This window comes from Desmodus rotundus, chromosome 4 (assembly GCF_022682495.2).
Source record: "Desmodus rotundus isolate HL8 chromosome 4, HLdesRot8A.1, whole genome shotgun sequence".
Taxonomy (NCBI): domain Eukaryota; kingdom Metazoa; phylum Chordata; class Mammalia; order Chiroptera; family Phyllostomidae; genus Desmodus; species Desmodus rotundus.
In genome coordinates, this window is record NC_071390.1 from 75450343 (window position 1) to 75475694 (window position 25352).

At 40.6% G+C, this 25352-nt stretch overlaps 1 protein-coding gene across 7 annotated transcripts in view; it reads right to left on the reverse strand.

The window, feature by feature from the left end:
- The window catches only part of NRP1 (neuropilin 1), a 181944-nt gene that overhangs the window by 42041 nt on the left and 114551 nt on the right, over window positions 1-25352 (reverse strand). For all 7 annotated transcript variants that reach the window (XM_071221245.1, XM_053922497.2, XM_053922496.2 and 4 more), the window contains 3 exons: window positions 21807-21951; window positions 15571-15902; window positions 6263-6407 (listed from right to left, as the gene is read on the reverse strand). In XM_071221245.1, the coding sequence (XP_071077346.1) occupies window positions 6263-6407; window positions 15571-15902; window positions 21807-21951 (622 nt within the window). The remainder of the gene's footprint in view (window positions 1-6262; window positions 6408-15570; window positions 15903-21806; window positions 21952-25352) is intronic.

The following is a 25352-nucleotide window of genomic DNA, read 5'->3' on the forward strand; positions in this document are numbered from 1 at the left end:
TGGCCGTGTGAAATAAATGCCCTGCACTGGTTGGGCATGTAAGGGAATAATGGTCCCTGTCCTAAACCCACACAACTCAGTCTGTCTCAGATTATGCTGAGAGCCCATGCTCAGTGGGGCACAGCAGCCCAGAGTTGAAAGGGTAGGGCTATTGAATTTCACATGAGGGAGAGGTGCTGGTCAGGCTTGAGGGAAGGTGGTGTTGAGTGGCCTCCTCCCCAGAGCCATACAGCTCAATCTATCTTGGATCTGTTCAGATCTCCTGGGGAATCTGGGCTTGGCAAGGCAGGACCTCCAGGAGTCAGGAGGGTGTGGCTGCTGGCTGCCTAGATGGTGAGGCTAGCAGATCTCCTGTGAGAGTAAGGCACCAGTCAAGTTTTAAGGAAATTGGGGGAAATGGCTTCTATTCCAAAGCCCCATAATCAGTCACTGACAACCCCTGAGTCCGCCTGGACCTCTGCACCCCAACGGCTGGGCAGCTGACCCTCAGCAAGGCATGAATTCTGCAGAGTAGGGCAGCAAGTAGTCCATAGGGTAGGATTATTGCAACCCCCCAGGCTGATGCTGTAAAGAGGGTAATGCTCCACCCAAGAAAGATGGCATTGGCAATCTGGGAGAAGGACTCAGTTATCCTGGCAGTTGTCCCTTTGGCTCTCTTCACAGAGCCACAAACCCCACTCTCTCCTCATGGACTCTAGTCTGCTCCACACTCCCAGAGTAGTAGCTGTAAAGAAGATTTTGTGTGTTGGCCCTTTAAGAGGGTTATTGTGTCTCTAGCAGACTCCTGTCTCTCCCTGGTGGACAGCATCCCCATAGATTTTCACAGCCAGATGTTATGTGGGCACCTCATCCTGGTTGTGGTGCTCTGGGCTGGAAAGCCTGGTGTGGGGTTCATACACCATATTCCTCAGGGGGAAGGTTTGAAGTTGAGATATCCCTCTGAATTCTCAGCTGGGGCATGTGGGTACACAGGGACAGGCTTTCTTTTTTTTTTTTTCCCTCCATTCTTTCTACTAGTTTGGATGTGGCATCTTTTGTAAATCCTTGGTTATATGACTTCTGTTCAGTTGATTGTTCTACATCTTAATTGTAATTCTAGTTTGATCTCAGGAGGAAGTGAGTGTACCTTCCACCTACTCTACTGCCATGTTGGCTTTCCTCTTTCCTTCAATTTTAAATGATAGTCTTGGTTGTAGGTCCTTGTTTTTCACTACTTTGAATATTTTGTGTCAGTTCTTTGTGACTTGCAAAGTTTTTTTTGAGAATCAGTCATATGGAAGCTCCCTTGTAGGAAAATAACTGCCTTTCTCTTGCTGTTTCTAAGATTCTTTAAGCTTTGCCATTTTAATTTTGATGTATCTTGGTGTGGTCTTTCTCTGTCTCTCTTTTTTAAAGATTTTTATTTATTTATTTTTAGAGAGAGGGGAAGGGAAGGAGAAAGAGAGGAAGATAAACATCAGTGTGTGGTTGCCTCTCACACACCCCGTACTGGGGACCTGGCCTGTAACCCAGGCATGTGCCCTGACCAGGAATCGAACCAGTGACCCTTTAGTTCACAGCCTACTCTTAATCCACTGAGCCACACCAGCCAGGGCTTGGTGTGGTCTCTTTGGGTTCATATTGTTTGAGATTCTCTGAGCCTCTTGGACTTGTATGTCCATTTTTTCAAATATGCTCTCAATCCCTTGCTCTCTCTTCTCTTTCTGGTACCCCTATGATGTGAATATTGTTATGCTAGGTATTGTTCCAAAGGTCCCTTAAACTAACCTTTTCTTTCTTTTTGATGTTTAGATTAGGTGTTTTCTGCTACCTTGTCTTCCAAATTGCTGATTCAATCTTCTGCTTCATCTAATCTGCTTTGATTCCATCCAGTGTATTCCTTATTTCTGACTGGTGCTTTTTTGTGGTTTCTATATCCTTTTAAAAAAATGCTTACTATTTCTTTGTATGAAGTTCTCAGTGAGTTCCTCAATTCTCTTCCTAAGTTCCTTGAGTATCCTTATAACTGCTGGTTTAAACTCTATATCTGGTAGATTCCTTGCCTCCATTCTTTTTGTTGTTGTTCTTTTTTTTTTCTCTCCTGTTCTTTCATTTGGCACATGTTTCATTGTCTCCTCATTTTGGTTGATTCTCTGTGTTTGTTTTTATATATTAGGCTAGATCAGCTATGTCTCCCAGTCTTGGGAGAGTGGTGTTATGTGATAGATGTCCTCTGGGGCCTACTCCTAGTCGTATAGTCTTCCTGATCCCCTGAGATGGGTGCTCCAAAAGTGTCCCTTGTGTGGGTTGTGTGCACCCTCCTGCTGTAGTTGAGTCTTGACTGCTGTTGGCACATCAGTGTGTTAGATTAACCCTCAGGCTGACTGGCCATGAGGATTGACCATAACCACAGCATATAAGCTGCTATGTGGGGGTCACTCCATGGAGCAGAATTTGCCACAGTGGGCCTCTGTTACCTACTGAGACTACCTTTTGGGCGTACCATTTGTGGAGCTAATTGGGTAATGCTCTGTTGTGGTCTGATGCTAGCTACTGGGTATATTGGTTCTGGGGTTTCTTGAGAGAGACTCCAGGTCAGGTCAATGTCAGCCTCTGCCTGTGACTGAACTGGGGCCATGTGGTATAATCTATAAAACTATTTTTTGGTTGTGAACTGCCTGTGTTGTATTGGAGATGTGCAGGAGAGGCTATGTTGCAAACCAAACTGAGGCTGGCTGCTCCCAGTAAATGACTTGGGACCACTCAGCAACAGACACAGGAATCCCCAAGGTCACCTGCAGCCTCTTGGCTGCCTGTAATGCACAGCCACTGAAAGATCCTTGTGCAGTATGTGAGATGGTTGGGGTGGGGTCTGAAGAAATCATCAGGGTGGGGTGAATGGTGTTCACAAGGTTAACATAGATTCAGTTTGGGTGCTAGTGTTGAGTCTGGGGCCACTCATGCAGAGGCACAGGGCACTTGAGGCCAGCTGCCACCTGCTTTGAGCCTCACATTTAAGAGTTTTTAAGAAATACTGCAGCACAGGCTGAGGCCAGCTGCTTGCCACTGAAAGAGCCCCTAGTGGTTCAAGGGCCCAGGCAGGCTGCCAGCCCCTGAAACAGCCTCTGGCAGTACAGCAGTTGAGTGGGGTGGGGTCTCAGGGAATCATCAAGTTGGGGCAAGTGGTGTTCACTGGTTAATGCAGACTCAGATTTGATGCCAGTGTCCAGCCTGGGTTCACTCATCGAAAGGCACAGTGCACACAGAGGCCAGGAGCCTCCTTCCTGCAGTACCTTTGAGAGTTTTAAAGAAGACTTGAGTGGAGGCTGAGTCTGGCTGCCTGTGGCTGTAGGAGCTCCTGGCAATACTCTGGCCGATTCCAGCTGCCAGTTCCTGAAAGAACTATTGAGGTGCAAGAATTGCATGGAAAGGGATCTCAGGGAGTCACCATGGTAGGGCAAGTGGTGTTCCCCAGGTTAATTTGGATTCAGATTTGGTGCCCACCGATGCCCACAAGCCCTGTAGGGGGAAAAGCTCTTCACAGGAAAGATGATGTTCGCCTGCTGGCTGTATGAGAGGAGGGTTCAGCACAGGGACAACTGTGGCTGTCTCTTCATCCTTCTCTCTGCTATACAATTCAGCCTCTACCCATATATCTCTTTTGCCCCTCCTGCCAATGTCCCTTTGCTGGAGCTCAGGGTGAGTGCCTATGAGTGAGGGAGGCTGTGCATGGCCTTTAAGAAAACATCTGTGTTTCCAGAAGTCCTCTGTCTCACCCAGATGGATGGAATCACCATTGATTTTCACAGTCAGATTTTATGGGGGCTCCTCTTTCTGGTACTGGTACTCTGGGCTCAAGAGCCCAGTGTGGATCTGGGACCCCTTGCTTCTCAGGGCGGAACCACTGCAGCCAAGATATCCCTCCCGATTTTCAACTGCCACACAAGGGTGTGGGACTAGCCTGTTCTGTGTCTCTACCCATCCTACCAGTCTCGAAGTGGCTTCTTCGTTATATCCTTAGTTATAGGACTTCTGTTCAGTTAGTGTTCAGGTACTTCCCCGGGTAGGTCGTTCTATAATTTAGTTGTAATTTTGATGTGGTCATGGGAAGAGGTGAGCATAGTGTCTACCAACTCCACCATCTGGGCTGGAAGCCCCCAGGCTTTACTTATTGTTCCCTCTAAATTAATAGAATCCTTTCTGGCAATCCAGATGCTTGTCTTTGCTAAGCTGTCCTTGCTCTTGATAATGTGCCACTTAAGTATTTTAAATTATCTCTTCAGCTTGCTTGGGTTTTTGCATTCCTTGCGGTTTTTACAAAGGAGGTGTTCTACATTGAAGTGGCCCAGAGTAGTACCAAGATTAAATTGAAAAAAGTAGAAAGCAAATGATTTTTATGCCCTTACTTGAATACTTGAAAATATTTTATCTTTTATGGTTCTCTATTTTTTCTCAAACATAAGTGCTAGCCCAAAATAGGGTGGATATTCAGGGAAGGCTGGAGTATACCATATCCCCTTTCTGTATCCTTCTAGGTATCTCCAGTAGATCAAGGCATGAAGTAGATGTTTAATAAGGTCAGTTAATGGATTTAAGGAAGAAAATAAAGCACTCCCTTTCAACAACTGTGTTAAAAGCTTTGACATTTTCTCAGATGTTGGTTTCTCACATGTCTTGGGGCAACTTCCTCACTTCTGTGAGAGCTTGGAAACATCTTCAGCAAATCCCTTCACCAACAATCTCTACCTCACTATAGAGCTGACACTGGCAAACTGTCACCAGGTTCCATCTTTTCAACCACCCATCCATTCCACCTCCTAAATCGTTGTTTCCCAGAGTCCAGGTGAAAGACTTGTCTCAGCAGCAGACTCCTTTTTCTAGATGAACACATTTCTCAGTAAATTGAATGAATGAGTCTGCAGTAGGCTCAATCTGCCCATCCAATCTTTTTCTTGGCATATTTTCCAGAGGTCTGGCACATGGTCATTTTGGGCTGTGTTGCTAGTGACTGGATAATTCAGAGGTCTGAGACATGGCTACAGATAGGGAAACATCTACACAACAAAAAATTGGAGATAATGGCTTGTTTTAAAATAGACACATAGAAAAGCATCTCTGAATTATTCACTAGTATGGTGATTCACAGCTTAAAATTCTGTAGTGCATAAGAAAATTTTTATGATATTTAATGTGCTCAGAAATGTAATTACATTTGGGTAGCTGAAAACACACATACTTTTGAAACCACAAGAAGGTGATATTTAAAAACCATTCTTCAAAACAACTGTGGGCAGATGCTGAATTGATTAGCATCTGGGTACCAACAGGAGCCATTCTTTGAACAAACCTGGAGAAAGACTTTTACAGGGATGAAAAATTTGGTATAAGGGGACTCACTGATGCTTAAATCTAAGGCAAATGGGAATTCTAATGCACAAAATACATCATTAAATGGTACAATAAACAGCTATCACACTATGTTTTCAAACATTAATTTCATTTATTATGTGATAAGCATGCAGAGGCAAGAACTGTTATGAGGTCAGTGTAGGAATTGAATTTACCCTTGATATGACCTTCAGATGATAACCTAAGTTTATGCAGTAACATCCTTAAACAGACCTCACTGTATTTTCACATACATTAATGCATGTTAAGGTTTGTGTCTCTGCAGCAGCCTAAGAAATTCATTAAAGATAATGTCCAGATGTCTCAGTCTGTCAAATGCTACTTCCTGCTGGTATGAGACGGTAGTCAATACCTCCTACAGAAGCCTAGATCAAACATAGACTTCTAAACAAGACTAAAAATGTCAAAGGGACTGGTGGTTGCCTGGGATTGGGTAAGAGGGAATTAAGGCAAAACTGTTTAATATATAAAGGGTTTTACTCTGGAGAGATAAAAATGTTTTGGAACTAGATGGAGGTAGTGGTGGCATAAATAATTATGAATGTACTAAATGCCATTGAATTGTTGGCTTTAAAACGGTGAATTTTGTGTCATGTAAATTTTATATCAATAATATTTTTTAAGAAGTCAACGGAGACAACCCCACAGAATCTGGGAAGAGTTATGCAAGCAACAAGATGTAAGTAGGATTCTGAAGGCACTGTTTGCAAGTTAGAATGTTCTAGAATGTACTAGAATGTTGAGCCTCACGGACTGGCAGGCACAGAGAGGACCACCCAGGGGAAAAGACCATGAGGGGCATAAATGCATGAAAAAGGAAATTAAGAAAAAAACAAATTAGGAAACTAGAAGGGACTTTGGAAATTGTAATTACCTTCCACATCACAGCCCAGCAGCTCCATTCTTAGCCCCAGTCCAGCATGAGTGGCTCTCTCGGGGTAGATCCTGATGAATCGTGTAGAAAGAGGTTGAAAAGTCCGTAGCTCAGGTGTATCATAGTTGCTGTTGCCTTCAAAGGACTGTGAAGTATGAAAAACACCAGTTATTAGGAGACTTCCGGCCAACATGGAGGCGCAGGTAGACACACTGTGCCTCCTCATACAACCGAAGGAAGGACAACAGCAAATTTAAAAACAAAAAACACAGTCTGACATAAAATTGAACTGTATGGAAGTACAACCAAGGAGTTAAAGAAGAAACATTCATTCAGATCGGTAGGAGGGCCGGAGATAGGCAGCCGGTGAAGAGGACTCCCAGCAAGGTGGTGGCTGGAGGACCAGATGAGGTAGTGGCTTGCAAATTGGGTAGTCCCACATTCACATGCAGATAAACTGGGAGGAACAACTGGGGAGTGAGATAGACCTCACAACTCAGGGTTCCAGTGCAGGGAAATAAAGCCTCAAAGCCTCTGACTGAAAACACCTGTGGGGATTGAGGTGGCAGTGGGATAAATTCCCAGCCTCACAGGAGAGTTCGTTGGAGAGACCCACAGGGGCCAATGTATACAAATCCACCCACCCAGGAATCAGAACAAGAAAGGACCAATTTGATTGTGGATAGCCGGGGAAGTGACTCAAAACCAGCAGAGGGAGGAGCAAGTGGCACTCTTTCCTCTTGGACCTACATACAGCATCACAAGGCAGTGACGTGGGTTGCCCTGCCCTGGTGAACACCTAAGGCTCTGCCTCTTACTATGTAACAGGTGCACTGAGACCAAAAAAAAAAAAAAAAGGCCCAAATGAAAGAACAGTTCAAAGCTCCAGAAAAAATACAACTAAGCAACAAAGAGATAGCCAACCTATCAGATACACAGTTCAAAACACCGGTTATCAGGATGCTCCAGGAACTCACTGGGTACTTCAACAGCATAAAAAAGACCCAGGCAGCAATGAAGGTTGTATTATGTAAAATAAAGAAAAATCTACAGGGAACCAACAGTGACAGGAAGGAAACCAGCACTCAAATCAATGGTTTGGACCAAAAGGAAGAAATAAACATCCAACCAGAACAGAATGAAGAAACAAGAATTCAAAAAAATGAGGAGAGGCTTAGGAACCTAGAGGACATCTTTAAACATTCCAACATCTGAATCCTAGTGGTGCCAAAGGAGAAGAGGAAGAGCAAGAAAGGAAAGCTTATTTGAACAAATAGTGAAGGAGAACTTCCCCAATCTGGCCAAGGAAATAGACTTTCAGGAAGTGTAGGAAGCTCAGAGAGTCCCAAAGAAGTTGGACCTAAGGAGGAACACACCAAGGCACATCATAATTACATTGCCCAAGATTAAAGATAAGGAGAGAATCTTAAAAGCAGCAACAGAAAAGGAGAGAGTTACCTACAAAGGAGTTCCCATTAGACTATCAGCTGATTTCTCAAAAGAAACCTTGCAGGCCACAAGGGGCTGAAAAGAAGTATTCCAAGTCATGAACGGTAAGGACCTACATCCAAAATTACTCTATCCAGCAAAGGTATCATTTAGAATGGAAGGGCAGATAAAGTGCTTCCCAGATAAAGTCAAGTTAATGGAGTTCATCATCACCCAGTCTTTATTATATGAAATGTTAAAGGGACTTATCTAACAAAAAGGTCAAAAATATGAACAGTAAAATGACAACAAACTCATAGCTATTAACAACCAAACCTAAAAAAAACCAAAACAAAACCCCCAAACAAAAACAAACTGAGCAAACAACTAGAACAGGAACAGAATCACAGAAATGGAGATCACATAGAGGGTTATTTGTGGGGGAGTGGGAGGAGTAGAGAGGGGGAAAAGGTACAGAGAATAAGTAGTATAAATGGTAGGTAGAAAATGGACAGAGGGAAGTTAAGAATAGTACAGGAAATGTAGAAGCCAAAGAACTTATATGCACAACCCACGGACATGGGGCAGAGGACAGGCAGAGAATGTGGGTGGGATGGGGTGTGCAGGGCAGAGGGGAATAAAGGGGCGGAAATGGGACAACTGTAATACTATAATCAATAAAATATATTTTAAAAATTTAAAAAAAGAAAAACATCAGTTATTAATAAAACCTCCCTTTCAGCAGAAGAATCTCTCCTCAGGACTCTTAATAGGGTAGAGAAATGGAGCTCATCCTAAAACTTCGTAAATGCTTGATATTCTTTTCATAAATGAGAAATGGAACAAACAATTAAAACTCATCTAAGAAGCAAAAGATGTCATTTCTCAGAAACAAGAGTAATGAGACACATTTTTAAATGATATTTTGATGTGCCTGGGAGAAATGACACTTTTACCACTTCCTTGAGGTGGAGGACTCAGGAAGAGAACTTGCCATTTTTCAGAGGTTATAACAGACAACACATTTTCAGTAACTACTCCTGTTATATTCTCTTAAATGAGCAGGTCCTCTAGAAGAAGGGTGAATCTAATTGCTGAAGTAAGAGATAGCAAATTTAATGTAGTACAAATGCTGTTTACTCAAGAACTTATGTTATTCTAATACCTTGAAATTGCTATTTGCTTAAGCAGTTCCACCATTTAGAGGTATTTGTAGATAAAAGACCTCATCTCTGGAAGGTAACAAGAGCCCTGTCTGTTAGGTGATATTCTGATACCTGGTTGATTGCACCTCTGTTCCTAACTTTAACTCACTGTGACATTTTTCAGAGGTAAGCTACCCATTGCCAGTGCTGCTGTTGGATTATTTTATTTTCCTTTTTTACATTGACAGGAAGGTGAAAATCCTTGAGGGAAATCATAAGCAAATGGAGCAATGACTACACCTGTTTTCTTCTTCAAAAAATGGATAAGCCTCCCTATATCCTTTTTTTCCAACATCATTGTTAATCCAGTCCAGAATGGGAGAAGGGAAGCGAGTTTAGAAAAATCAGATTGCCTTATCATTGGAAGTGGCCTTTTATATATCAAATATCCTATGATGTTTACTGGTGAAAGGCACTGTTCTAAGTGCTTAAAATATATTAATTCATTTAATCCTCAAGATAAGTTGACAAGGTAGGTTTTATTATTACACTCGTTTTATAGGTAAGCCTCAGAAAGGTCAAGCAACTTTCCCACAGCCATAAGGTACTAATGGCAGAGCCGGGATTCAACCTAGGCAGTCTGAGCTGGTGCCCTTCACTGGCACACTGTATGATGACTCTGCCCTTAGAAATAATGTAGTCTAATTCAAAAAAATGCAAACTGATGGAAGACTCCCAAACTTTTTTTATGAAGCCAGTATCATCCTAATCCCAAAACCAGATAAAGACACAACAAAGAAAGAAAACTTCAGGACAATATCGCTGATGATCATAGATGCTAAAATTCTCAACAAAATATTGGTAAACCACATCCAGCAATACATTAAAAAGATCATACACCATGACCAAGTGGGATTCATCCCAGGGATGCAAGGATGGTACAATATCCACAAATCAATAAACATAATACATCACATAAACAATACCAAAAACAAAAATCACATGATCATATCAATATATGTGGAAAAAACATTTGATAAGATACAGCATGCATTTCTGATAAAAGAACTCAGCAAAGTGGGAATAGAGGGAGCATTCCTCAACATAATAAAGGCCATATATGAGAGACCTACAGCCAACATCATACTCAATGGACAAAAACATAGAGCTTTCCCACTAAGATCAGGAACAAGACAAGGATGCCCTCTCTCACCACTCCTATTCAACATAGTATTGGAAGTCCTAGCCACAGCAATCAGACAAGAAAAAGGAAATAAAAGGCATCCAAATTGGAAAGGAGGAAATGAAACTGTCACTGTTTGCAGATGACATGATAGTGTACATGGAAAATCCCATGGACTCCACCAAAAAACTACTCGACCTAATAAATGAATTTGGCAAAACAGCTGGATACAAAGTCAATACTCAGAAATCAAATTGTTGGTATATATTCCTGTACACCAACAGTGAAACATCAGAAACAGAAATCAGGAAAAAAATCCCATTTGATATAGCGACAAGAAAAATAAAGTACGTAGGAATAAACCTAACTAAGGAGGTAAAAGACCTGTACTCAGAAAACTACACAACACTGAAGAAGGAAATTAAGGAAGACACAAATTGGAAGCATGTACCATGCTCATGGATTGGAATAATTAACATCATCAAAATGGCCATACTACCTAAAGCGATTTATAAGTTCAATGCAATCCCTATTAAAGTATACATGACATATTTCATAGATATAGAACAAACATTTCAGAAGTTTATATGGAACCATAAACAACCCTGAATAGATGCAGCAATTTTGAGAAAAAAGAACAAAGCAGGAGGGATCACAATACCTGATATCAAACTGTATTACAAGGCCACTGTAATCAAAACAACCTGGTACTGGCATAAAAACAGGCACATAGACCAATGGAACTGAACAGAGAGCCCCGAAATAAACCCAAGTCTCTATGGTCAATTAATATTTGTCAAAGGAGGCAGGAGCATAAAATGGAGCAAAAATAGCCTCCTCAACAAATGGTGTTGGGAGATCTGCATAGCTACATGCAAAAAATTGAAACTCGATCACCAACTTATGTAATACACAAAAATAAATTCAAGGTGGATAAAAGACTTAAATATAAGTCGTAACACCGTAAAAGTCCTAGAGGAAACCATTGGCAGGAAAATCTCAGACATTCCACACAGCAACATCCTCATAGACGTGTCCCCTAAAGCAAGATTATAAACAAATGGGACCTCATCAAAATAAAAAGCTTCTGCATGGCTAAAGAAAACAGCATTAAAATAAAAAGAGAACCAACAGTATGGAAAAACATATTTGCCAATGATACCTCAGGCAAGGGCCTGATCTCCAAAATATATAAAGAATTCACACAACTGCACTCTAGGAAGACAAACAACCCAATTAAAAAATGGGCAAAGTACTTGAACAGACACTTCTCCAAGGAAGACATACAGGGGGCCCAGAGACATATGTAAAGATGCTCGGCATCACTAGTCATCAGAGAGATGCAAATTAAAACCACAATGAGGTACCATCTCACACCAGTCAGAATGACCATCATAAGTGGATCAGAAAACAAGTATTGGAGAGGATGCAGAGAAAAGGGAACCCTAGTGCACTGTTGGTGAGAATGCAGACTGGTGCGGCCACTGTGGAAAACAGTATGGAATTTCCTCAGAAAACTAAAAATGGAACTGCCCTTTGACCCAGCAATTCTGCTGCTGGGATTATATCCTAAGAGCCCTGAAACACCAACCCAAAAGATCCTATGCACCTCAATGTTCATAGCAGCACAATTCACAATAGCCAAGTACTGGAAGCAACATAAAGTGCCCATCAGCAAATGAGTGGATCCAAAAACCATGGTACCCTTACACAATGGAATTCTATGCAGCAGAGAGAAAGAAGGAGCTCTTGCCCTTTGAAACAGCATGGATGGAACTGGAGAGCATTATGCTAAGTGAAATAAGCCAGGTGGTGAGGGACAAATACCATATGATCTCACCTTTAAGTGGAATATAATCAACAAAAGAAAAAAGCAAACAAAATATAACCAGAGACATTGAAGTTAAGAACAATTTAACAATAACCAGAGGGGCTTGGTGAGGGGACAGTAGCGAGAGGGGATTACAGGAACTACTATAAAGGACACACGGACAAAATCAGGGGGAGGGTAGAGGCGGGGGAGGAAGGTGGGTTCGGCTGTTGTGGGGTGGAGGGATGTGGAGGGATGTGCAGACAACTGTAATTGAATAACAATAAATATTAAAAAAAAAGAAATAATCTAGTCTAATATCATCATTCTAATAGATGAAAACACTGATGTCCAGGAAATTGAGGTCTTTCCCAATGCCACACATTTAGTTTCATTAAGTTTTCTTTAAATGTATTTCATTTTGAGCTACTGACCTGATGGATCAGGTTGAGTGGATGGCCAGCCCCAGGAGTGGGAACCACACCCAGTAGTTGAGTCATAAAATAGCCAAAAAAGCTATCATTCAGTGGTGGAAATGTCATGGCAAAACAGGGGACACATGTAAGAGACAGACAAATTGGGTCGGTGGTGACATAACTAGGGGTTTTCTGACTTCTAGAAGGAAATTAACTGGTCTTTTCCAACTCAGAAAAACCTCTAGGAATCTCAAAATACATGGCTAACAGAGAACCACTTCTCTCAATTAAGGTTTTCTTCCATTATTTTCAAGAGTAAATTCCCTGTTGGATGGGGTTCCACACTCTTGATAGAATTGCAGTTGCTGCCAGTAATTGAGAATCTGATATATACTGATAGGCCCAATTAAGTGTCATTAGTAAGATACTAATTATACTGAAAATAACATTACTACACATGAAAATTCTGTCTATGTTAACATAGCTTCAACATTCATAGGAGAAAAGCACTTATATCTATGGAATCCCAGACTCTTCTCCTAATTTTAACTTAAGCAAAGAATTAGCACACTGTAAATACACTACAAAAGCTGTTAGTGATGAGCTGGGAAGAATGTTAGCAACAAAGAGCCACATGGAACTGGGTTAATTTTGCTAGCATGAGATCATTTATGAAAAATCTTTGTGTCCTTTTACTAACCATGTTTTAGAAAGAGAGGGCTTTGAGTATTTAAATCTTCTATCTACTCCTGAAAAGTCTAGTGAATTCAAAGACTTTGATATATTTTGTTCACCATGCATTATTTGAGGGCAGGAAGCAAGGACAGAGCATAGAGGTGCTGTTTCATATCATAAAGTCATACTCATTTTACTGTTACATATGATGGATTTGGCATCCTGATGAGGTAACCTTCATTTGTTAGTTTAAACATAGCATTTTTTTAATCTTCACCTGAGGACATTTTTTCACTGCTTTGAGAGAGGAAGGGAGAGAGAGAAACATCAATTGGTTGCCTCCCATATACTCTCAGACTTGGGATCAAAGTCTGATCCTAGTTTGAGGAAACTAGGTATGTGCCCTGACTGGGACTTGAACATGCAACCCTTTGGTTATGGGATAACACTCCAACTGAGAGCCACACGGGCCAGGGAAATATAGTATGTTTGGGATATCTTTATATAGTTCAGAAATATATGCTGCTTTTAAATTGAAGGTTTTACCAGGTTTTTTTTTTCATTATTAAGATTTTATTTCTGGGAAAGGGCACTTAGGAATAACTGATTAGGCTCTATATAAGCAATTTAGAAGCTTTCATGGTCTAAAATACTATAGGAAGATGATAGTGATTGATAGAATCATATTTTAGAAATAAAATTGAACACATTCACCCAATCTTGAATGGATATTTTTTATTAACATTGAAAATTGTGTTGGCTTCTTGTGGAACTCTACAAGCAATGTACTACAAGAGAGTGATTTACAAACACATGATTAGATAACAAAGGGAAGCATATGGTGTGTCTTATCCAGAGCATATGGTAATTTGTTTTCTTTCTGCATTAAAACCTAGAACTGAAGAACATGTCACAGCACACACTGGCATGAGACAGTAGGTCCAGGAAGTTGTTGATTTGCAGCAACACACTGTAATAAAGTCACTGGCTTGCTTCTCCTCCAGAGATTGGCTCTGAGGGAGAACTCCAGTTTTCTGTTTATTTCACTTATTCTTTCACCAAAACAAGAGGGAAAGACATAAAAGGGAAAATGAAATGGACACAAGAGAGAAAGTAGTTGCACACAGATGGTAAAAACTCTGGAAATGTTTTAGAAAATGTAAGTTAATGAGAGGTGCAATGGGAGAGAAATTCTTACACTTGTGACAGCACCATCCTTGTCAGGGGCTGACTTGCAGCTGGTGGGGGACAGGGCAGTTTCTGCAGAGCTCTGTGTCTGGACATACTGGGAGCTGACTGCACTGCCCAGCTTTTGTTTTTCTACCTGCAATGCATTTGCTCGAGCCACTCTATTAAGCCACATTCCCACACCCACTTAGAATGGAAGCAAGGACATTATTCCCTTCTGTTAGCTAGGATCTTCTTTTCACAAAAGGAGTAGGTCCTAGGCAAGGTGGGATGGGAAGAATGGAACTAAAAGGCCAATTGATTTGGGTGTGAGAAGAATCATTATCTTACTACAATTCCCACACCACATATAAACTGACTGTGGTCTTCCAAGTTGACACTGTGTCCTCAGGAAAGGCAAATAAATTCAATAATCATCCTAAGCATAATCACTAAAGAACATCTATTCAGTTAAAAAGCATCATACCATGTGTTCTGGTGAATTTTGGAATATTTTTATATTGAGATTCCCTTCTCTTTTCAGTGGATCAAGAGCCAACTGCATTTTAAAAGGTTCCAGTGCATAAAAAAAATTACTTAGAGTAGTCAAAGTTAGAAGCGATCCATGTCCATCAATGAATGAATGGATAAACAAAATGCAGTCTATATAGACAATGAAATATTAGCCTTAAAAAAGAAATTCTGACAACATGGATAAACCTTGAAGATATTATACTAAATGAAATAAGCCAGTCACAAAAGGATGAATAAAGGGTGAGGCAAAAGTAGTCTTACAATTGTTAATATGGAAAATAACAAAATAATTAATAAACAATAATACAAGAATAAAGTCCGTTTTGCATACTCACAACTGTAAACCTACTTTTACCCTGCCTTGTGTTGTATGATTACACCCACATGAAGTGTCTAAAGGAGTCAAATTCATAGAGACTGAAAGTAGAATGGTGGTTTTCAGGGACTGGGGAAGATACTAAACATTACTGAATTGTACACCTAAAAAGGGTAAGATGGTAAATTTTATTTCATGTGCATTTTACCATAATCAAAATAAAAAAAAAATACATTTAAAGGAGGGAGAGTGACAGAAGGGGAGGGAAAGGGGCTGACTGATACTCATAAATTATAATATGCTGAGAGATTCTGAGTTCATGCCCGGTAGCTGCTGTCAGCCCCAATTCTCACCCTCATGGCTGCTCTGTCTGCTGTCTGTGTCCAGCTATTTGCCAATCCTAAGGGAAAGAAAGCTGACCAGCAACACAGTTCTTTTCCTTGTTTATCTCAGATCTCATTTCCTGTACCCCAATCCTGTCTACCCTAGAATTGGGGATCACTGATCTCAGGGCTAAAAGGAAGTAAGAAGCCTTGCTTCCTTAGGAAAATGCTGGAGGTCCTTGAGCTAAGTCAAGGACATGAGGTAGGACTTCCTCCTGGCAGTCCCTTCACTCCCTGTCCCTGGATCTTACCTTAGCCTTGCGCTTGCTGTCATCCATAATCATCTTCCAGTCCGAGCCATTGTCGCTGTATCCGATCTTGAACTTCCTCATGGACACCTTGTTTTCCCGGTGCTTTCCCCCCTGAATGATGATGCCCCTCACAATCTTCTCCTCCTCCAGGTCCACTTGGAGCCACTCGTTTATATACGGATGAGGTGCAGGTGGCAGTACCCAGCCGGAGCGACTGGTCACAAGGCGAATATTTTCAGGCATCCAGTTCCTGTCCCCTTGGTTTGATGCTGTAATCTGGGAGTCAGAAATAAGTCCAGACACCATGCCCAACATTCCAGAGCAAGGATAATCTAGAGGTGGAATGAAATAGATAATACAAAATGATTTTTCTGGAAGTCTCCTTGTTTAGAAAGAACGTGAATCAGAACATTTTCTGTACTCATGCCTATAAATGTTTATATATCTGGATCATTTGACATTAAACTCTCCTCCTCCCACCATGTTAGGATAAAAAAATCTTCAATAAGAACATACATTTCCCTCCTTTTGGAGTCTTTCCAAGACTGTTAACAACATCATAGATCTTTTTATATCTTATACAGCAGCCCAAGTAGCTTCTGAGTATAAGTATCAATCATTGATTCATTGATTACTGGCTCAAAAACAAAAATGTTCAACACTTCGATTATTCTCCTTTCAAAATTCTACATCACAAACAAGGACATGCACAAGAATAAAACCCCATTTTTCTTGGAAACAACTCAATTCTGTATAATATAATCAAAATTTAGCCAAAAAAAATGTAACCATCTTAGGAGACATACATCTCATACAATTAAATTATATCCATGTAATCAGCTGAACCTTAAGAATTAATTACTGTGACACTTTCCACCTGAATTGCTGTACAGTCCAGATCATGTCATTTCTTTATTCACACATTCCATGCCTTCTCACATAGGTATTAGGTACTCACTTTCTACCAAGCATGCCAGGCCTTCCACAGGATGTCCTTGAAAGGCCTCTCCCCATTTACCTCTTAAAGATTCTAGAGGCAACTGAAATGAAGGACTTCTTCACTGGGCGAGAGAGGGTGGGGAGGCTTTCTTTCTTTCTGTTCCCTTCACCTGACCTTTCCCACTGTCTGAACCACTTAAAATCTTGATCCATTTTCAAATGCTTCATCTCCCCACCTGTGGGTGGCTTCCTTTTCCAAAGGTCTTCTCATATATTGATGGCCACGTTCAGTTCCTTGGATGACTGCTATTTGCCTCCCCACATTTTAAGTTCTCTGAGGCCATGAACCAAGTCATATTTTAAAATGTTCTATGACTCATTGTGTCCTGCTTTATTAATTTATTTGCTCAACAAGTATTTTTGAATGAATAAACTCATTGACACATTAAAGGGCAGCTGCCCATTTCCCAAGCACCTTTTCCTGGCTGAGATCTGAAAACTGACAATAAATTCAATGGGGATTAAGAAAAGATTTACAAAAACTATTTTACTAGGGGACTATGAAATTAAATTGTTAAGAATAGAAATCACATTTTTGGTCAGTGTGGTCACACCTGCCTGATTCAAAACCAGCTTTTATAAAGAAAAATGTTTAGCTGGTAATGAGGACCAGATGTTACCATTTGAAGAAAAACACAATTAACTTGAATATTGAAAGGAGAGCAGAGCCTTTACCAGATTAATGCCCTTTCTCTAATGCAGAGCTGGCCAGGGCATAGTTTACAATCCACAAACCTAGTGAGACCCAAGCCCCATCCAGCCAACATGTCCACAGGGCAAACAATGCCATTCCTTCTGTATGTCTGCCTCAGCCAAAACCAGAGATAACGGGGAAACTTGATTTGCCTTTGACTAAAAGTCATGAGATCCTTTCAGCAATGATTGGGAGAAAAAATATATAAGCAATTCAAGGTATAAATGTGATGCTAGGATTGAACTCCACTCTTCACAGTAGCAGGCTGCCTTGGATGCACTTCAGCCTGGTGACATATCAAATCCTTTGGAAATAGTGTTGCCAGAGTTAGCAAACAAGGACTCAGACAAAAACAACAAAACAAGAAACAGGATGCCAACCTAAATTAGAATTTCAGACAAACAAGGAATAATTTTCCAGTTTGAATATGTCCCAAATATTGCATGGGGCATACTTATATGAAAAAATCATCTGTCACTTATCTGTGTAAAATTTAATTGGACATTTTATATTTTACCTGGTAACCCAGTTTACAAAGCTTAAAACTCATCCTAGATGGAAAGGAGAGATGAGTTCTGTGATGGTGGATTAAGGTGATTGTTTTCACTTATATTATTTTACAATAAAATCTCTGTACTTTAATGGGAAAACTGAGATATACTGATAAGTCAAATACTCAGTCAACCAAATCTGAAAGAATGAGAAGGTAATAGCTACATTTGATGGAAGAACCTGAATGAGCATAATTTAAGCTGCCTTTGATGACTCTGAAAGTGTCTTTGGATGCTATGGTGCCTGAGATCATCACTGAGAACTTTTGATTAACATAGGAACACACTAATGTGTGCAGAAGCACTATTTACTACACAACTGGTTAACAAATACAAGTTAACAGAATTTGTAGTATGCCCTCACACATTAAGCAGTAACACTCTAAGATAGTTTTACCAACTTCCATCTTTGCCAAAATGATAAAGCCTGCTTTGTCAACCCCCTATAAAGTAGAATGGTCTGCTACAATCTTGTTTATGTCGTTATATGGTGACACATCATTGTATGCTCTGGACTTTCCAGGATAACAAATTTTCTGAACACAACAATTAGGCTAAAACTTGGGGCTCTTGGAGACTTTGGAAGTCAAGGCGATGTATTTATATGGTTACTACTTTTAATTCAGAAGTTTTTTAAAAATCCAGATTGAGTTAGACCTGTCTCAAGAAAAGAGGGTCAAATTTTGAGATCCATCACTTGTGTCTCAGAAGCCATGGATAAAACATCAATTCATTCATTCACTCATTTATTTAAAAATCAGCACACGGAGCACTTAAAATATTCCAGGTATATAGGACACAACTGAAAACCAGTCCAGCAGGGACATGTGTTCTCCTTTCATCAGTCTCCACTAGGAGGGGACCATGGCCTCTAAAGGAAAATTTTCTGCTTCTGGTACCAAGAAGAAAACACTGATATTGTTTCACTAGAGTTTCTGTTGCTGGGGCTTATTGTAGGTTCAATTTACTGAGTAGCATGTACTGTTTAATGTATTAGGTGCCATTTAGTAAGAACTTACTCTAAACCAGGTGTGTTATACATATTCTTTCACTGAATCCTTATTATAACTGAATTAATATTAATCTTAGTGATGAGAAAATGAAGATCAGAGGGACTAAATATCTTGCCCATGGTCACACATTCACTAAGTGGATAGTCCAGAGCCAAGCCTGGAGGGCTATGTGCCTTCTGTCCATGTGACCATCATTATAACATGCTAGCCTCTCCAAAAGCCTGCCTCAATCAATTATTTGGAAATTGTAGCTCTCTTACTAGAGAGAATATCTAAAATAAAATAAAGTAGGGGTCATGAATAGCAGAGTAGCCCTATGAGCCTAAATGCAGTTCTTACTTGGGAAAAAGAGGCTACATGCAGTAGTTGTAAAATAGAATACATGTAAAGATATTAGAGTATGCTGCTATAGACATCTATGTAATCTAATGACACCTATGTCATTAAACAAGTAGGTCATTTTTTAAAATATATTTTATTGATTATGCTATTACAGTTGTCCCACTTTTTCTCCCTTTATTCCCCTCTGCCCTGTACCTTCCCTCCCCCTCGCATCCCACCCCGCCAACCTTAGTTCATGTCCATGGGTCGTACACATAAGTTCTTCGGCTTTTACATTTCTTATATGATTCTTAACCTCCCCCATCTATGTTCTACCTACCATGTATGCTTCTTATTTCCTGTACCTTTTCCGCCATTCTATCCCCCTGCCCCCTCCCTGCTGATAACCCTCCATGTGATCTCCATTTCTGTGATTCTGTTTCTGTTCTACTTGTTTGCTTAGTTTGTTTTTGTTTTTTAGATTCAGTTGTTTATAGTTGTGAGTTTGTTGTCATTTTACTGTTCATAGTTTTGATCTTCTTTTTCTTAGATAAGTCCCTTTGACATTTCATACCATAAAGGCTTGGCGATGATGAACTCCTTTAACTTGACCTTATCTGGGAAGCACTTTGTCATCCCTTCCATTCTAAATGATAGCTTTGCTGGATAGAGTAATCTTGGATGGAGGTCCTTGCCTTTCATGACTTGGAATACTTCTTTTCAGCCCCTTGTGGCCTGCAAGGTTTCTTTTGAGAAATCAGCTGATAGTCTAATGGCAACTCCTTTGACTATGTCATGTAATCATTTTTAAAGATACAGTAAGTTATTTGCCTTCTTTACATGTGAAGACTCATACTCTTAGAATTAACTCTCAGGAAAATCCTTGTGAAAATAAAAATAGAGCATTGGGGTTTAAATAAGTATTTTATTTAACTAAAAGGAGAGCCTGGAGATTCAGAGTTCAGACTAACACATTTGGAGTCTTTATAAAGTTTACCTTTTATTTATTTATATTTTTGGTACAATAACATGAGATTAGGTTGGAATAATAGGCCAGAAATTTCCACCTTGATTTCAAATGGCCTTGTTTCTACAAAGTTATGGGTACCTCTTAAATTTGTAATGCTCTGAAAATGACCTAGAACTTTCTCTCATGAAACTTCTGAGCAAAAATAAAACCAAGGTTGGATCTTACTTTTCAGTGTCCTTTCCTCCTCCAAACCCCTCCCACCTAATTCTGGCCTCCAAGACCTTGAACTTCTAAGTTTTAGGTCCTAAAACAATAAACACGGCTGTCTTGAGGATAGAAATAAATAAAATTTTGGTAAGAAATCAGATGTCAGTTTTTACTTTCTAAAATGGACTCTACTTGTTTATAGTATAGTTTTTTTTTTCCTTAGTTCATTCTTTCCCAAATTTCTTATAATTTCATGGAAAATTGTCCAGGTGACTTTTTTTTCCCCTTCAAAAGTCAGTATTTTTCCTATCTAAAAATAATTATACTAAATAGGATAAAAATAAAAATAATAGAATTGGCTTCCATGAAATAAGAAATTAAATACCTTAAATATGTATACTAATAGAATATTAAAAGATAGTTCACAGACTTTTAAGAGTTGTTCACTTTTAATTACTTTTTGGTGAATAAGTTACTGATTCTGTTTTGAACCTTTAAATTTACTCTGATGGTTATATTGTATTCCTCTTTTTAAAATGAAAAGATTACAATGTATTTATTTGGATGAAAGGGAATTCTAACATGACTGCTATTTCCTTCAGAATCCAAAGTGCGTGAGTAGTAACAGCAGTACTGATTGCCACAGAAATACAATGAGTGTAAGAGGCAGGACCATTCTTTCCCCTCCAGCTCTTTTCTGACCTGGCTGAACTTTTTTTTAGCTCCTTAGCCTCTCATTACTGCACCTTCTTCATCTCTCAAATAGGTATAACCCACGTACTTATACCAAATTTAACAGAGACTTTAAAGTCTTATTAATGTCAGAAGAAACAAACTCAAAAACTAGAAACATTGATGAACTCATTTCTAATATTAGTATATTCATTCAACAAAAGATAGCTAGACATTGAGACAACAGCCAAGAGAAAGTTGTCAGGGTAGTTAGAAATTCTTGCAAGTTAAACTTCTTAACTATAGTTCATGACGCCACCTCTAGACTTCAAAATTTAAAAGATGAAGCAGGTAGAGAACATTCCTTACAATGGTTATTTATTATAAATCTACTCAGTATCTGTCAGTGTGCTCAGCATGCTGGAAATAGGGATAATGGCATGACACTTGCCTTCGTGGAGCTTATGGTCTAGCAAAAAGGCCCCAGTTCACAAATCTACATGTCTGCCTGTGCTATGTGCTTTATATCAATGAGCTAATCCATTATCATCACAGCCCTGTGATGATGATGACTGTGATGGAACGATGATGACTGTGTTCTAGATGAGAAAACTAGGGCTTTGAAAGGTAATAAATTGCCCAAAGAATCACGCTAGTGAGTACAAGTAGAATTTAAACTCAGATATGCCTAATCCAAAGCATATGATCTTAACTGTCAAATGAAAATGACCACATATATACAAAATGACTTTCCCTGTATTCAGAAGTTTATATAAATCAAAACTAGGCATCTTCAAGCTGGAGCTTACCTGTTATCTTGCAGCCATATACTTCAAACCTCAGAGATATGCCATTTTCCCAAGTCAGAGGTTTGATTCGGACAAATCGAGTTATCAGAGGTTTGGGGAAAACTCCAAACACAACATCTGTGGGGTTGGTGTTTCCCTGAAAGACCTATATGGAAAAAGGAAGAACCCTTTAATAATAGACTTTTTGGATTGAAAACAAATCCAAAAATATGTTTTCACAAATGCTTATAAAAATTATTTACAATTTCAGCATTGTCTATCCAGGTTAAGGTGGTGTTAATAAGTCATCATGTTATTTTTCCAAATGATGGCAATCAGAAAGAATCATGTCTAACATAGAATACTTTCACAGTGGCTAGAGCCTCCAAAAGCACTGTTACAAGGGTAACATTTGTTAAAGAATATACACTATTATATTAAAAGTGGGTAATGATTAAATTTATCATAAAGACAAACAAAATGCTATAGACATGTCCCTTACTATTTTACTTTCCCAGGAACCCTCAGAAGGTCTGCTTTTTGAATTCAAAAAGGAATTTGAATGTAGGGTCTGGCTTTTAAAAAAATTCTAGGGTGTGTTCCAAGCTTTAGCACAAGGTCAAGTAAGTGGCTTTCACCCTTCCAACTCCATTTCTTGATGGAAGATCTTCTCCCTGACATTAATTAATGAGTTAATCTTTCTGGGTTATTGGCAAAATTACATTTTAGTGGTCCAAATAAAAACTGAGTTATAATGATATGTAATTAGAAATCAGCTCTTCCAGGGCTTCTGCTTCTAGTTTTAAAAGAAGTAATTTTATTCTAAGAAAGATGAGGCACATCATTGCAGGTAATGAGTGCTAGTCATGAATCCTCTCCTACAAGGATTATGTGAAACCCCTCACGTTTCACAGTCAGGGTTATGGTACCTGGGCCTGGGCCACAGCCATTTTCTCAAGCAGTGGAGACTGTTTGCCATCATGAAACATCCTGCCAGTAGACCTGCCTGAGGTGAAACTGAAAGCCTCCACTTTCCTGGACTTTACTTTTGCCTGGATGGGAGATGACCTGTATAAAAGTAACAAGTCTGAGAGAGAAGATGGTGGCGAGATGGGTGGGAGTGCAGTCCACTTCCCCTCAGCACCAGTGAAACACCTAGCTGATCTGAGGAACAAAGCAAACAGCCAGCAGTATTCCAGCATATATGAAGATCGGAGACCAAAGATAGAGGACATTGAAAGATCTGACGGTAAGAAGAGTGCTTAAGGACAATAAGGTCCCCGGGACCAGTGCAGGGACCAGGGCAGCTGAAGACCCCGCCGGGGCGCAGGGTCTGCTGCAGGATTGTTGGGAGAGAGCCAGGCTGGGCTGTGTGAAAGGCCAGGTGCTTGTTTGGATCAGGGGGGCTTGAATAGGAAGAATTTCTTGAAAAGAAAAAGAGAAAATAGAGGCACTCAGCGGCTAGTTAGAGAACTCTCTGCAGCAGCAGTGGCCTCTTGCGCCCATATCCCCTCAGCCCCTGGACTGTGAACGCAGGATAAGCAGCCCCAGCAAACAACTGAAGCCCAGTTGGCGTGCACCCAGATCACCGGACTGGGTGCCCACACCTGAAACCCCGGTTGGGCCGCAACCTGATCAGCGGCCTGGCTATCTGGGTGCACAGTCACAAAGCGCCCCAGTGGGCATGTACCCCAATGAGTGGCCTGAGGCCCACACCTGAAACCCCAGGTGGGAGCACAACCTGATCAGCGGCGGGGCTGCCCTGGGCCGGCACACAGGCCCAAAGCTGGGGATCAGTGTGCATCCAGTTCAGCGACCCAGCGGCCTGGGCACACAGACCCAAAGCATGTGGGTGGGTGCGCACTTCGATTAGCAGATTAACGGCCTAGGCGCCTACCTGAAACGCCGAGTGGGCACCCACACCTGAAACCTCGGGTGGGTACACACCCGGATCAGCGGCAGGCCGCCCCAGTGCATAGGCCCAAAGCCGGGGATCAGCCACGCAACCCGATCAATGGCCTGGCTGCCCGGAGGACCACACCTGAAGCACCGGGTCTGAACAACTCCCACCTAACCCCTGCGCACAGAACCCTACAGGGCCTACTCACTCTCTAGGAGGAAGGCACAATGCCCAGCAGAGGGGAGACGAAGGGTTAGGGGAGACTGCAGTCCCCAGAAACACTTGGAGTAGTAGGGGGCTGAACTACCCTGAAGGAGCACCTAGAGCCTCTAGCATCTAAGACAGCAAAGAGCAGGAAGGTGGAGTGTGCTTACCCCTGATTGGTGCACCTCAGGAATAGCACAACTGGTGAACTAAGGCCTAGGGGGGAGCAGAAGGACCCTGAGGAACTGGACTGGAGGCTGAACAGCAGTGAAGAGTGTGGCACAGGAAGGGAGAAAAGTGAAACCAATCCTTCCAAACACCCCCTCACGTTTCACAGTCAGGAAGACCAGCAGAACTAACCAGACGGGTCTAAAGGCAGCAGAAGACTTTTTTAAAAATTTTCTCCTTTCCCCCTGAATTCCTTCTTCCTTTATGTCCTTCTTTCTTTTTTTATTCCTTCTTCCTTCCATCCTTTACTTTTTTATTCCTTCTTCCTGCGTTCTTTTATATTTTTATTTTAATTTTTTTTTAAATTCCTTCTTCTCATCTTTCCTTCAATCTTTTTTACTCCTTCTTCCTTCTTTCCTTCCTTGCTCCCAATCCTTTTCTATTCCATTTTTTCTTCCTTCCCTTCTACTTTGTTTTTTTTCTTCTTTCTCCCTTTCCCACAGGTGAGAAAATAAAACCTGGAGAGCTGAAAAGAACAGAGTTAGGCCCTGTTAGAGACCCATAAATGTCAGCTCAAGACCAGTGAGCACAGGAGGTTCAGGAGATGGCACCACTGAATCCCACTGGCTTCTACCATAGAAGTTCATCCCATAAACCCAGGGAGTCAGAACAGATCAAATTAAGAAGCAGAGGCTAACAAGAAAAGTTTCACAAACAATGGGAATCCAAAGACACAATCCCCAAATGAAAGGAAAGGAGGGAGCCTCAGAACGAATGCTAACTGAAAAAGAGGCAAGTCAACTATCAGATACTGAGTTCAAAGAATTGGTAATAAGGAAGCTTAATGAGCTCACACAGAGTTACCAAAAAATACAGGGAAACTACAAGGAACTCACTGCAAACTATATCAACATGAAAAAGGAAATAGAAACTATCAACAAGGGCCAAGAGGAAATGAAGAATACAATTTCTGAACTGAAGAACACAGTAGAAGGAATGAAAAGCAGACTTGATGAAGCAGAGGATCTGATCAGCGAGCTGAAAGACAAAGTAGAAAAAAACACCCAGAAAGAGCAAGAAAAGGAAAAGAGGCTCAGAAAGAATGAAGAGGGGTTAAGGGAAATGCTGGACAACATGAAACGTAATAATATCCATATAACAGACATACCAGAAGGAGAAGAAGAAGAGCAAGGGATAGAAAACCTGTTTGAAAAAGTAACGATGGAAAACTTCCCTAATTTGATGGGAGAAAAAGTGACACCAATCCAGGAATCACAGAGAGTCCCAAGCAAGAG